Source organism: Tupaia chinensis, unplaced genomic scaffold, assembly GCF_000334495.1.
Source record: "Tupaia chinensis unplaced genomic scaffold, TupChi_1.0 Scaffold149964_2, whole genome shotgun sequence".
NCBI classification, from domain to species: Eukaryota; Metazoa; Chordata; class Mammalia; order Scandentia; family Tupaiidae; genus Tupaia; species Tupaia belangeri.
This window is the reverse complement of record NW_006209806.1, coordinates 577,576-590,555: the sequence shown is the minus strand read 5'-3', so window position 1 is coordinate 590,555 and position 12,980 is coordinate 577,576. Positions and strand designations below refer to the sequence as shown.

General features: G+C 65.7%; 1 protein-coding gene across 2 annotated transcripts in view; it reads left to right on the top strand.

Moving 5' to 3' along the window:
- The window catches only part of GNG7 (G protein subunit gamma 7), a 24,543-nt gene that overhangs the window by 9,286 nt on the left and 2,277 nt on the right, over positions 1–12,980 (top strand). Inside the window, exons 2-3 of one of the 2 annotated variants that reach the window (XM_014585553.2) lie at positions 6,318–6,427; positions 10,261–12,974. In XM_014585553.2, coding sequence (XP_014441039.1) covers positions 6,347–6,427; positions 10,261–10,386 — 207 coding nt within the window. In that variant the 5' untranslated portion in view covers positions 6,318–6,346 and the 3' untranslated portion in view covers positions 10,387–12,974. Of the gene's footprint in view, positions 1–6,317; positions 6,428–10,260; positions 12,975–12,980 lie in introns of those variants that run through there. The other variant, XM_014585554.2, reaches the window with a different exon arrangement.

Below are 12,980 nucleotides of genomic sequence, written 5' to 3'. Positions count from 1 at the left end.
CCCTCCAGGGGCCCGCCCTCTGCCATGTTCCGTCTGACCCCCTCGAGGCATGGACAGGGGCCACCAGGGCAGCCTGCGGGCACCCCAGCCCGCCGCACCACGCCAGCTTCCTGTACGCTGGCTGGAAGCACTGTTGGTGGGCCCCGGCCCTGCCGGCCGGGGGCTGGGATGCCCCCCGTCCCTGCCGGCAGGGAGCTGGCATCAGCGAATCCGGCCGGGGTGACTGTGGCCTTCCAGGCAGTTCCACTCGGAGCCTGTGCGGGCGGGTGGCAGCCGTGAGTCAGCCGGGAAGGCGGCCTTGGAGCGCAGGAGGCGGGAGCCGAAACTGCCCTCCTCCCGCTGGAACACCTCCTGACGGCAGCTTCCCGCTCTGGGTGTTCCCGGCTGTCCCTCTCCGTGCCACTGGTTGCTGTCAGAGAGCAGAGGAAGAGAGCCAGCCCCCGGCGGCCGCCGGGACACCGTGTTCTGCCCGCAGAGGCTCCGGGCCGCCGCGTGGGGGAGGCTCCCGGGACGGGCGGACGGTCGCCCTCGTGCAGTGTCCAGGAAGCAGTGCTCCTGGCCCTTCACCCACGTGTGTCCTTGCACACCAGGGCGTGCACGAGGCCTCCGATGCACACGTGCCCCCGGGACACGGCAGTTCTGGTTCTGGGTGGGGCGGGGACGCTGGGCGATGGTGTGGGCCCCTGGCTGTGCCGACATGGGTGCGCCCGGCCCCACCACAGGGCCCTGAGTGGTAGTGGCTGTTAGGGGACCTGCATCGATTCATTGGAGACAACCGAAGGGGCAGCAGGTGGCAGAATGGCTGTCACTGGACTCCCACGGAGCCAACCGCTGTTCGAATCCCGGACCCAGGAGCTTGAAACTCATGCTGAGGGCGTGTGTGTGCCCAAAGGTCCCAAGAGGACAATGGAGAGGGGATTGCGGTGAGGCCATCCCCTGGGGTGATTTCTTGCTTTCTGTCTCTCTGTCTCTGCAGTGAATGCATGTGCCCTACAGCAAAAGTCTCTGAAAAAACAAAAACCAATGGAGGGGCCGGCAGGGGGCGTGGTGGTTGAGGCACTGGACTCCCATGCGGCCGATCATGGTTCGAGTCCCGGACCTGATGGCCTATTTTCTCACTTTCCCTTTTTCTCTCCGGTCAAATTTAAAAATAACAAATAAAATAAGTAAGTTTTTTTTTTAAAGGAAAGAGAAAAGAAACAAGTGGAGTCCACTCCCTGCTCACGCAGACACCAGGGCCGATTCCCGGTGGGCAGACGGTGTGAACCGGGGGCCGCGGCCTCTGGGACCCCCTCTCCTCCCACGCACGGTGTGGGTTTGAATGTGCGCAGCCTCCCGGGGCCTCAGGAGGGAGAGGACGGGGAGCGCAGGGTCTCCTGGGGGTCTTCCTCAGGAGACTGTCCTCAGGGATGCCGGGCAGTGTCTGGTCATGAGGGGGCCCTGGCAGGGCTGGGGAAGCCAGGGGCTGCTCCGCACCTGCAGGCCCAGGATGACCCAGCCCACGTCTGCAGCGCAGAGGGGCTGGCCTGGCCCTGGCCCTGTGGTGCAGCCGCGGGGTCCCCGGCCCCTCCTCCAGGCTGGATGCCAGTGTTCCTCAAAGTCGTACCGCCCGTGGGCCACAGAGGGCTGGGTCGGAGAGCCCTGCCCCTCCAGCCCGCCATCCCAGACGGCAGAGCCCACACACCCGTTTTTTTTTTTTCCCCGGGGGACCTGCCGGCCTGTCGCAGCTCGGCCCCCGCCCCCGCCCTGCCCCTGCCTGGAGCTGGAACAGCTCAGCTAACGGTGCCCCGCCAAGCCTGGCCTGCCCAGCGTCCACCACTGCAGCGGGCCTTGGGAGATGCCGGTTGGTCGGGCCCACGGGGCAGGGCCCCCATCTCCCCAGCCCAGGCTCAGCTCGGGCAGCCTCCTCCTCTCCTCATCACTGTCATTTTTTAGTTTGGTATAGAGCGTGCGCACTTGCCGGGCAGAGAGAGACAGGGAAAGCGAGCCCCGTGGGGGACGGCCGCGCCGCAGTCCCGCCTCTGCCTCCCTCTCGGGGTTTCAGACACGCGTGCACGCATCTGCCCTGTGATTTCCAAGCCGCCGGGTCCGGGACTCGAACTGCGGAGTTGCCTGTGGGGAGTCGGTGCCTTAGCCGCACCATCCGCTCACCCGTTTGTTACCTTTACTGAATTTATTTCTTCTATAGGGTCCCCAGACCACATGACCCAGCCCTGGTCTCAGCCCGGCTCACGGCACACAGGTACCCGCCTGCTTAGGCAGGGCCCGGGATGTGAACTCAGGACTTGCCCACGTGGGGCTGCTGGCCCCAGCTGTGCTACCACCAGGCCCCCTCTTATGTCTTTTTAAAAAGTATTTCATTTCTTTCTTCCACGAGACAGAGACAGCATGGCCAGCCCCCCAGCGAGGCCCTGCCTCCAGGGCCCACCCCCGCCGCAGCCCGCCCGTCACAAGTACACGCGTGTCGGTGCATGTACGGGGAGGTGGCAGGCGTGAACCCGTGCGCCTCATCTGCCCCCAGCTCCCTCCTAACAGGACCGGGGCGGCACGTGAGGGGCCCGCATTCTGGGCGGCGGCACGTCCCTCGCATTCCTGGCGGCTTACGCGGCTCCTGCGGGGCGTGCTTTCTCCTGGGGGAAGGGTTTGGGCCGGCCTGCCCGGCGTGTGGATGGCGGCTGCGGGCCGGCTGCGCTGCGGGAGCGGCCGCGCTCCCAGCTATGAGAGCTATGCGCGGAATTCCAGGGCTCGCTGCCTCCTCACGGCCAGCCTGCCCAGCCGGGACACCCCGGGCAGCTGCGGGACACTCAGGATGCCCGGCCCCAGGGCCCCAGCGTCCCTGCAGAGTTCGGAACCCGGCCTGCTCTCCGCTCCTCAGCTCTGCAGCCCCGCGGCCTCCATTCAGCCCTCCCAACCCCGTGGGCAGCCAGCCCCCCAGTCGTGCCAGGACACCTGGCAAGGCCCAGCATCAGAACTTGGGTCTGCCCTGTCCGGGGTGCTGGCCTCCCTCCGGGCCTGTCCAGCCTCCCCTCCACCCCGGGCAGGGCACCCTGGCCCCTCCTCACCGGCGCATGCTGGCCGGGTCCGGTGCCCTCCCGCATCCCGCGAAGTGCTATTTTAGAGACCCTCCCCCCCAGTCGGCCGGGCCTCGCCAGCAGACCAGCCTGTGGTGCACCCGGCCGCGGGCAGATCTGCCGCCCTCCTCCCCCCACCTTCCCAAGCTTAGCTGGCTTCTGGGGCTTCCGAGCTGCGCTCAGCCCGCCCGCCTGCCGATCTGGCCGGTACCGTCACACGGCTCAGGGAGGGCAGCTGGTGTGGGCTGCTCCCCCGCTGACTCGGCACTGCCGTCCACGGGAATCAGCACAATTGGGGGCCGTGCGGCGGGTGTCGAGCCCCGGCTTCCCGGCGTGAGCACGTGTGTGCAAGTGCACACACATACGTGCACACAGATGCATGCACGTGCACCCACACATGCATGGACATACGGGCATGCACTTATGTGTATCTGCACATGCACATGGATGCATGCACATGCACACAGATGTGTGTATGTGCACATGTGCAAACACCTACACAGATGTGCATTTCATGTATACTCACACATGAAAACGTGTGCACACACATGCACAGTACACTGGTGGATATAGCATACACACTGGCCTGCGTGTGTACACAAGACATGTGTGCGCTCACATGCATGTGCTATGTGGTGCACGCATGCATCTGTACATGTATGTGCCTACATGTGTGCAAGTGTGAGTTGGTGTGCCGCGTGTACGTGTGTGTTCACACGCGGTGGACACACACACACACACACACACATGGATGCACATGTACTCACACCCCGTAGCTCTCCCTGGCCTTCCCTGGGGGCCCGGCCCAGAACAGGAAGCGCCCCGCCCGCCCGGGCCTGCGGGTGGGGGAGCAGGGGTCCACGCAGGGCGGTGGTCCCAGGGTCCTGGTGGGCACATCTGACAGACGCTAAGTGGACACCAGGCCGTCCAGGGGACCCCGGGGCCAGGCTGTCTGCTCCCCAGGCAGGACTATATTTAGCGCGGAGTAATTTGGACGCTTTCAAGCTGAGCCGAGGGCGGTTTTCCTGAGCTGGGTGTCTGCGGCTGCTTGGAAGCCGCCCGTGGATTGGCGCTCGCCCCACGTGGCCGTCCGCTCAGTACAGACGGCGGGGGCCTGGCCGGCCCCAGCAGGTGGGTGTCTCCCAGAAACGGGACTCCCTTTTCTTCATTCACTCTTACCAAGGCCACACAGCCAGACGTAGAAACCCCTTACCGCCTTCCAGGGCTGAGCGTCAGACGGCAGGGGTAAGACCGGGATGTGGATGGGTCCGGCCGCCCTCGCCCCAGCCCGCGGTTGTGTGGACACATCACGGGTGTGCCGCGCTCTGCAGGCCAGTCGCCCGCGCAGGTCCCCCGCCGCCGTGGCCGGGATGTTCATGACAGCGTGCCCACACGTGAGAGGGGCCCCCACGGGTCTGGCCACACCACGCTCTCCCTCCCCCAGCCCCGGGCCGAGGATTCGGACCATGGTCACCTTCTCTTGAGCAGGTGCGGCACCCGGCACCCGGCACCCGGCACCCGCCTGGGCGCCTGCCCGTCCAACCCCACCAGGCAGCTGGGCCCCCACGTGGCCGACTGCACAGGTCAAGTCCTAGACCCAGCGGCTTGAAAAACACACAAAGCGTGTGTGTGCCCCCAGTTCCGGGAGAATGGAGGAGAAGGGCCTGCGTGGCCGTCCCCGGGGGCGTTTCTCACTCCCTCTCTGCCTGGCGAGCGTGCCGCCTGGGCGCCTGCCCGTCCAACCCCACCAGGCAGCTGGGCCCCCACGTGGCCGACTGCACAGGTCAAGTCCTAGACCCAGCGGCTTGAAAAACACACAAAGCGTGTGTGTGCCCCCAGTTCCGGGAGAATGGAGGAGAAGGGCCTGCGTGGCCGTCCCCGGGGGCGTTTCTCACTCCCTCTCTGCCTGGCGAGCGCGCGCTTTCTAGCAAGTTTGTAAATACAGACGTAACAGGTGTCCGCCCACGACCCGGCAGCTTCCCTCCTTCCCGTTTATCCCGGAGATAAACACCCGCGTGCATGGTGCACACGGGTCTGAGCACTTCTCCCGGGAGGGACAGAGGCCAGGGTCGGCTCGGAGTCCCTGGTGGTTGGACACACCGCGGCCCAGCCACACCGCAGGCAGAACTCAGCAATAACCGGACCGAGGGCTGATTCGGTCAACGGAGACAGCGGGGCAGAGCCCAGAACACCACGGGCCGTGGTTCAGTTCACATAACCGAAACGACCCGTGTCCAGCCACGCACAGGAGGGGCTGGAGCAGGGCCCGGAGTGACACGGCCACCCGCCGGGATCGCCAGTGCCCTCGGGAGCTGGGGAGACAGGAAGGAGCCTCCCAGGAGCCTCGGCTTCTGGCCTCCGGGCCCCAGAGGGGTTGGGTGTCTGTTGTGTTGTGCACCCACATGTGGTCACCTGTCACGACAGCCCTGAAAGGCTGCGGAGGGACACCGGAAGGCTCTGGAAACCCTGCAGAACCCAGTGGGCGCCCGTGGGTCCCCGAGACTGCCGTCTGTAGCGTCCCGGGGTTCTGACCTAAGCCTGCCGTGTGGCAGCCCCACTCCCTCGGCCCCCGGCGCGCTCCTGATTTTTTTTGGCTTCTCGCTGCTGCTCTGCCCAGCAGCCGTGGCGACACTCCGGTCACCCGCTGGGCAGCCTGCCAGCTCTTACCAGGTGTGCGCCCGGCCGGGGCCTCCGGCTGCTGGGGCAGTGGCACTAGGTTGGCAGCCCAAGGCTGGCATGTGGTCAGCTGTCACCGTTCTCTGAGGTTTGCTATGCGGGCGGCAGAGAGAGGGGACCTCTGGGTGGCCGTGCCCCAGAAGACACTGGGTCTCGTCCCGGGTGCCCTCGGCTTGGAGCGGGTGGAGGCAGGGCCACTGATCAGACCCTGCAGGGCCACGGACACCGCAGGGGATGAGGCTCCGTGTCTGCAGTGCCAGGGAGGCCCCGTGCAGGGTCAGACCCCTGATGCTGGTCCCCACCATGTCCCTCACTCCAAGCGGACCAGAAGCTGCCGCTGTCGTCCCTTGGACACTCTTGGGGACCCCGATGGTCGCACCCACAAGCACTGACCCACAGGCCAGGAGTGGGGGCTAGAGAAGCGTGGGAGGCCTGGCTGGGCTCCCCCACTCTGGCCCAGGATTGGGGTGCAAATGCGGGTGGCAGGGTGGTGGGTGGGCAGCCAGGGAGGCTTCCAGGAGGAGGCATCCTGGCTCCTGGCCCTGACACCCGTCCGTCCCCGCCCCCCAGCTCGGCCGCCACCCAGCCCATGGCAGACGATGTCTGTCACTAACAACATCGCACAGGCCCGGAAGCTGGTGGAGCAGCTCCGACTGGAGGCCGGAGTGGACCGCATCAAGGTGAGGGGCGCGGGGCGCGGGGCGCGGGCGGAGGGCACAGCCTGCCCTGGGGCGCTGTCTAACCCACCCTGTCGCTTCCTTCGTGTCTTTGTTCAATTTTTTTTTAAGAAGTAGTTTACTTAATTTTATTTATTATTGTGTGTAAATTTGACCAGAAAGAGAGAGAGCGAGAGAGAGAGAGCGAGCGAGCAAGTGGGAGAGCAAACCGCCAGTTACGAGGCTTGAACCGCAGTCAGCCGTGCGGGAGTCCCGCGCTCTAACCGCCGCACCACCTGCCAGCCAGCCGCTTGGTGGGATTTTTACAGCGAGGGCTCCTGGTCAGACCTGTGCCCTGCAGGGCCAGGCCGGCCACACTCAGAGTGGCTGCATGGTTAGATCCTGGCTGTGCGGACGCCGCGAGTTGAATTCACACAGTTCGAAAGGAGCCGCCTTGAAGTGCGTGACTCGGGGGTTCAGCGCCTTCATGAGGTTGTGCATCCACCCCGCTGTCTGGTTCCAGAACATTCCATAACTCCCAAGAGCAGCCCATCCCCTGGGCCATCACCCCTGCACCCCATCCCTGTGGACTTGTTCTCCTGCCGCTTCGTATGATGGGGTCCCACCCCATGTCCCCAGCATGGTCTGTTCAAGCCGTGCCCTGCGGCCTGCACCAGCGCCTCCTTCCTGTTCATGCCTGCGTAGTATTCCCCGTGTGACGGCCACATGGTGTTCATGTGGAGGAACAGAGCCCACATGGGGCCTCAGGGGGACATCTGGGGCTCACACGTCCCCTCTCGGATGACCCTGCAACCCCAGGTCCGCCGTGGCCTCCCTCAGGACCCTGCTCCACAGGGACCCCTCACCAGGTGGCCCACGAGAGGCCCCCTCCCGCCTCGGAGCCTGGATGACCAGCGGCCAGGCGAGGACTCGGGGGTCCGTGCAGAGGACCCGAGGATTGTGCCTTTGCTGTTTTCTGTTCATTTTTCGTTGCCGGGGTGCACGCACTTACCCTCAGGGAGCAGAACCCCGTGGGGCGTGACCGCACTGCAGTCCCTCCATGTTTCCATCCTGTGGGGTCCCGGGCACACCAGAGCCCAGAGCGGTTTCCAAGCTGCCGGGGCCAGGACTCAGACTCCAGCCAGCCACGTGTTTTTGAGAGGTTTTTGCTATAGGGCGTATGTGCCTACCAGAAAGACAGAGAGAGAGAGAGAACGCGAGAAATCGCCCCCCCAGGGTGGATGGCCACGCCGCAATCCCTTCTTCTCCATTCTCCTCTCGGGATCTTGGGCACACACGCACACGCGCCCGGCGTGAGTTTAAGCCACGGGGTCCAGGACTCGAACTGCGGTCGACTACATGAGAGTCCAGCGACATAGCCATGCCAGCTGCTGGTCCCGGGTTCTAGCTTCCTTAACCACCAGGCCACAGGGCTGGCCCGACACTGGGAGACAGTTTACTAAGCTTCCTGCACCAGCACTGCACGACGTTAGAGAAGCAGACCCCACGGTGCGTGTGCGTGCGTGTGCGTGCGTGTGGGGTCAATGATTGTTACGGGGCTGGCTCGGGGCTCCGGGGAGCCTGAGATCTGCAGGGCAGGTTGGCCGCCTGCAGACCCGGGGACAGCTGAGGCTGCAGCTCAGGGTGCAGGCTGCCCACAGGCACCGTTCCTGCTTCCTGGAGCCTCGGTCTTGTGGCCAAGGCCTTCCACTGATTAGGTGCAGCCCGCCCTCTGTGCTCAGTCTACGGATGCAAATGCTAGTGTCACCCAAAGCTGGCCCTCCCGCCACATCTACCTGCCCCCCCCGCCACATCTAGAATGACACGTCACTGAACAGGACAGGGTGCCACGGCCTTTCTGCACGGGCACAGAAGGCCAGCCTCGCCCCACATACTCAGTCGGGCTTCCATTCCGTGACACCTGCCTCTCGCCAGTCCCCACCACACACAGGGATCCGTCAGCAAGGGTGGCCTGGCCCCTGGTGGGGACACCGCCCAGGTGGCAGAGGGGAGTCAGAAAGGGGTCTGGTCACCTCCAGGCTGCCAGTCCAGCTCTGAGCCCTCCCGACACCCCGGGCCAGACAGATGCAGCGGGAGGGCGGCGTCTGACTAGGGGCGGCCTGAGCTCAAAGCATTCCTGGGTCTGGAGAAGGAGGAGGCCCCGGTTGAAGTGGTTTCCCTCGGGGGGCGGTGCCAGGCCCCCCCCCCGCCCTGCTGGGCGGTGACTCACCCTCCTCACCCCTTGAGAGTCTGGGCCCCCCCGCCCCCCCCACCTTTTTTTGGAGCCCCCACGGGGTGGCTCCCAGTCTCAGAGCTCCAGCAACCTCGGTGGCCGGCACGGTTCCGAGCCTCCCGTGGGCACAGGGGCGGCCGTGGCACCTGGGCGGCAGGGAGGGGCCCGCCCGGCTGTTTCCAGAGTGGGGAGACTATTTCTGTCCCCAGCAGGCTTCCTTCCCACACAAGCCTAGAAAGCGCACTGGGTCCGTGCCCCGGGCCGCCGGCTCCCGGAGTGGCGCTTGGCACCGGCGGGGGCAGGAGAGCTGGGCTGGCCAGACGGACCCTGGAGCACAGGGGCCGAGGCTCGCGCTGTCCCTGGGGCCTGGGATCGCGGTGCAGAGAGCCCGGCCCCCTCGCCTCGCTGTTGTCACCTGTCACCTGCCAGGCGAGGAGCCAGGCAGAGCACGGGGCTCGTGGAGCCCAGCGGAGGACACACATGTCCCCGTCCGCCCTGGTCTGTGACACCAGACACCCGTCCCCCCAGGGCTTGCAGCAGGGAGCAGTGAGGAAGCACCCAAGGCACCCCAGCCACCCGGCCGGGGGAGACGGGCGTGGCCAAAGGGGGGCCCACCCGTGGCCCCAGGTGTCAGCCTCCCCTGCTCCCTGAGCCCCCGGGTTTCAGGCTGCCATAGGACGTGAACTTGTCCCGCAGGCTCTGTCACTGCTAAGCTCCCTGGCCCCCGCCCAAGTGCCCAGCAGGGCGGGTGGGGGGGGCGTGGCTGCCCTCCTGTTCAAGGCCCAGCAGCTCCTGCTGGAGGAAGCCAGCCCTCCCTTTCTGACTTGCTCATCTTTTCAAAGCCTGTGGGAAGCGGCCACAGGTGGCATAGTGGTCAAGGCCCTGAATTCCTACGTAGTCTGACTGCGGTTCGAGTCCCAGACCCAGGGGCTTGAAACTCATGCCGGGTGTGTGCGTGCCCAGAATCCCAGTAGGAAGAGGGATTGCGCATGGCCATCCCCCCGGGGAATGGTGTCTCACTTTCTCTGTCTCTCCAGCGAGTGCATGCAGCCCATAGCAAAAATCTCTCTACAGTAAATAAATAAAATAAAATGTGGTAAAAACCACATCAGATCGGGGACCTGCAGGTGGCACTGTGATTAAGGTGCTGGACACTCTCACATGGCCAACCACAGTTCGAGTCCCGGACCTGGCAGCTTGCTTTCTCATTTCCTGTCTCTCTCTTTGTCTCTGTCTCTGGTCAAATTTAAAAAAAAAAAAAAAAAAACAAACCTAAATGGATGAATAAATTAATGTTAAAAACCACATCAGATCATATTGACCATGAGTGATCGAGAACACATTCCCAGGGCTGTGCTGCCAGCACTCTGTCTAGGTCCAGAACATTCCATCACCCCATGAGCAGCGCCCTCCCAGCCCTGCACCCACGAGTCCCCTCCCTGCGCCGTGGGCCCGCCTGTCCTGGGCGTTCCATGTCACGGGGTCCTCTCCTCCGTGGCCTGTGTGGGCCTGGGGCGTGATCCGGGTGCGGACGGCCCTGCGTGCGCCCAGCCATCCGTGCATGGGGCCAGGCCCCGAGCGCGGCGCGGCGCGGCCCTCACCTCCTCTCCCCGTGCCTCCGCAGGTCTCCAAAGCCTCGTCCGAGCTCATGAGTTACTGCGAGCAGCACGCCCGGAGCGACCCCTTGCTGGTGGGCGTCCCCGCCTCCGAGAACCCCTTCAAGGACAAGAAGCCCTGTACAATCCTCTAGCCGTGCTGCCTGCTCGGCCCGCGTCTCGTCTCTGTCTCTGTCTCTGTCTCTGTCTCTCCCAGGCAGGGCACAAGTGCTCAGCTCGAGCAGAACACCTCGGGTCGCCAACACGTTGAATTCCAAAGAGCATACCAGGCACGCACGGCTGGGGGGTGGGACGCGACCCCGAGGTTTAGACGCGGCCCGTCACAGGCCGGGCCATGCTCAGCGCGGCGGCCTTCCGGCCCGGCCCGGTGAGGGGTAGCGGGGCCGCCCGGCGATGTGACGCCCGCCTTGTGAGACTCCCGGCCGCCCCTCGTGTCGTGGGCTCGGGGCCGAGAAGGAACGGAGGGTGAATTCGCTCAGGGTCCTGGTGGCTGGCACAGGCCCCTCGCCATCGGCCATCTGTGAGGTTTCGCCAGGCTCCTGGAAGGCTTCTGGGTTGTTTGGTTTTGTTTTGTCTTAAACAGAGGTAAAATCGGGGTGAGGGGGAGCAGGAGGAACTTTCTAGAACATTCCTTCGTTTAGAAAGTTGTTACCCCACACCGCTAGCGCCGGGGGCCAGGCCCGCATCTGCAGCGAGACAGAACCGTGGGACGCGCGGCGAGGTCCCGGGGCTGCAGAGCGCACTCTGTGCCGGCAATGTCCCTCCCGTCTGGTCTTCGTCACCCCCAGCCATGCCGTAGGCCCTGCCCTGTCCTCGCCCCGTGTGGCTCGGAAACGGATCTTCGGGCTGGCCCGGGAGCGCTCACGTCCCACTGTTTAGGCACGAGGCGTCGGCGTGGTGGTTAGCTCTGGTTCTCAGCTCTCCGGTCTTGGCACCGTTCCGCGTCACGGTGGCCGGGGGCCGTTGCTCAGGCAGAAGGGGCGGCGGGCAGGCCCCTGTGCCTCGCCTGCGTGGAGCCGTCCTCTGTCCTTGAGTCGAAACGTTTCAGATTTGGCCGTTTGGCTTTCCCGCCCCGTCCAACCCGGAGCGGCTGGAGGGAGGTCGGGGGACGCGTCCTGTGCAGAATTGGCCGGTCACCCGGTCGGTCCCCGCTCCAGCAGCCTCAGGAGCAGATTCACTGTGGAGGGAGGGGCGGGGAGGCGGTTTAACAGTGTCCTCTGACGACACGGGCGGTGGCGGGGGCAGGGGGCAGGGGGCAGGCCGTGTGCACACCTGCCCACCTCGCCCACCACCGCCCCCAAGATGCACTGGAAGCAGCCGGGACCCGCACAGCCCTGGACTCTGGAGTCCCCGAGTGTCCATGGCCCTACTGGACGTCTGTGTCTGAGAACCCCTGGACAGCTGCCCTGCTTGTCCCCGCAGGCCCGGGGACAGGGCCGGAGCTGCCCCAGGGTGTCCCCATACTCCCCACTCCCACCCCGTCAGGGCAGTTGCCCAGGTCCCGCGTAGCCAGAGCTAGGGGTGCCAGGTGGGGCTCAGAGACAGAGCGGACGTGGGCTGGTCCCAGGGGGTACACACACAGGGCCGGGCTCGTCCCAGGCACCCAGCTCTCTACGGCAGGTCCGGGAGGGCCAGGGTTCTGGGGACCCCACCCTTAGGCCTACACTCAGGCCAGGAGGGCCACAGCCTCCCCTCTGGACAGGCAGGGGGTGGCAGCCTGGGGACGCCTCTCCTCCATCCCTGGCCGGGATAGCAGGAAGGGACAGAACGCCTCCCAGAGACCAGGGCCTGCCCGGAGCAGGGAGTGGGGCGCAGCGAGGGGCAGCTTGGAGGCTTTGGAGCCTGCCGGCCTTGGAGGGGGGAGGCAGGCCTGGCCTGCGCGACCCCGCCCCACCGGACTCTGGCCGCAAACCCACTCAGCGAGTGGGAGCCCTACCCCCCCCGCCCCGTCTCTTTCAACGAAGCCTTAATCCTGTGAGCGGATGTCACGTCCTCACACCATCCTCCCGCCTTCACGCCCACAGTCCAGGGGTTCGATCCTCCCCCCAGCTCTCGGCCCCATGCCCTGCCGAGAGGAGGAGGGCACAGCTGTGTCCAGGCCAGCCCCCCACCCCATGTGTCCGCACGGATGCGACCCCAGAGGAGTCAGCTGGAGCAGGGCCCCCGGGATTCGCAGCCCCCAGGCAGCCAGTCGCTCCTGAGCCGAGGGTTAGGGTGAGACCGAGCCTCGGGCTCGCCCCTGCACTGGACCCTTAGCCCGCAGGCCGTGGGCACAGGCCCTGCGGCCCGCAGAGAGGGCCCCGCACGGACTCGCAGCACCCAGGTAGGCCGAGGCCCGAGAAGGGACTCGTGCCGCCTCCCTGCACTGGGGGCCTCAGCTGCCGCTCTGGCTGTCCCCGCCCGAGCCTGCCAGCCGGTGACCGCAGCCTGTACCCCAGCGAGGCGGCCAGTGACATGAGCCTGTACGCCTCTCTGTGACTTAGGGAACAACCTCCCCCCTTCTAGGGTCAACCCGAGGGGGCCTGCAGCCCTGACACCCCGGTGGCCAGCCGGAACCGCGCCCTCTCTTAGAAACCTCTGGGCACCTCCAGGCAGGGGCCGCCATTGGGTGGCCGCAGCCGTGGGGACGCCAGCTCTCAGCCGTGTCAGGGGACATGAGGACTTCGGTGTACGAAACACAGCCACCCACACCGCATAGAACGAGGCAGGGCGGGCGGGAAAGGGGGGG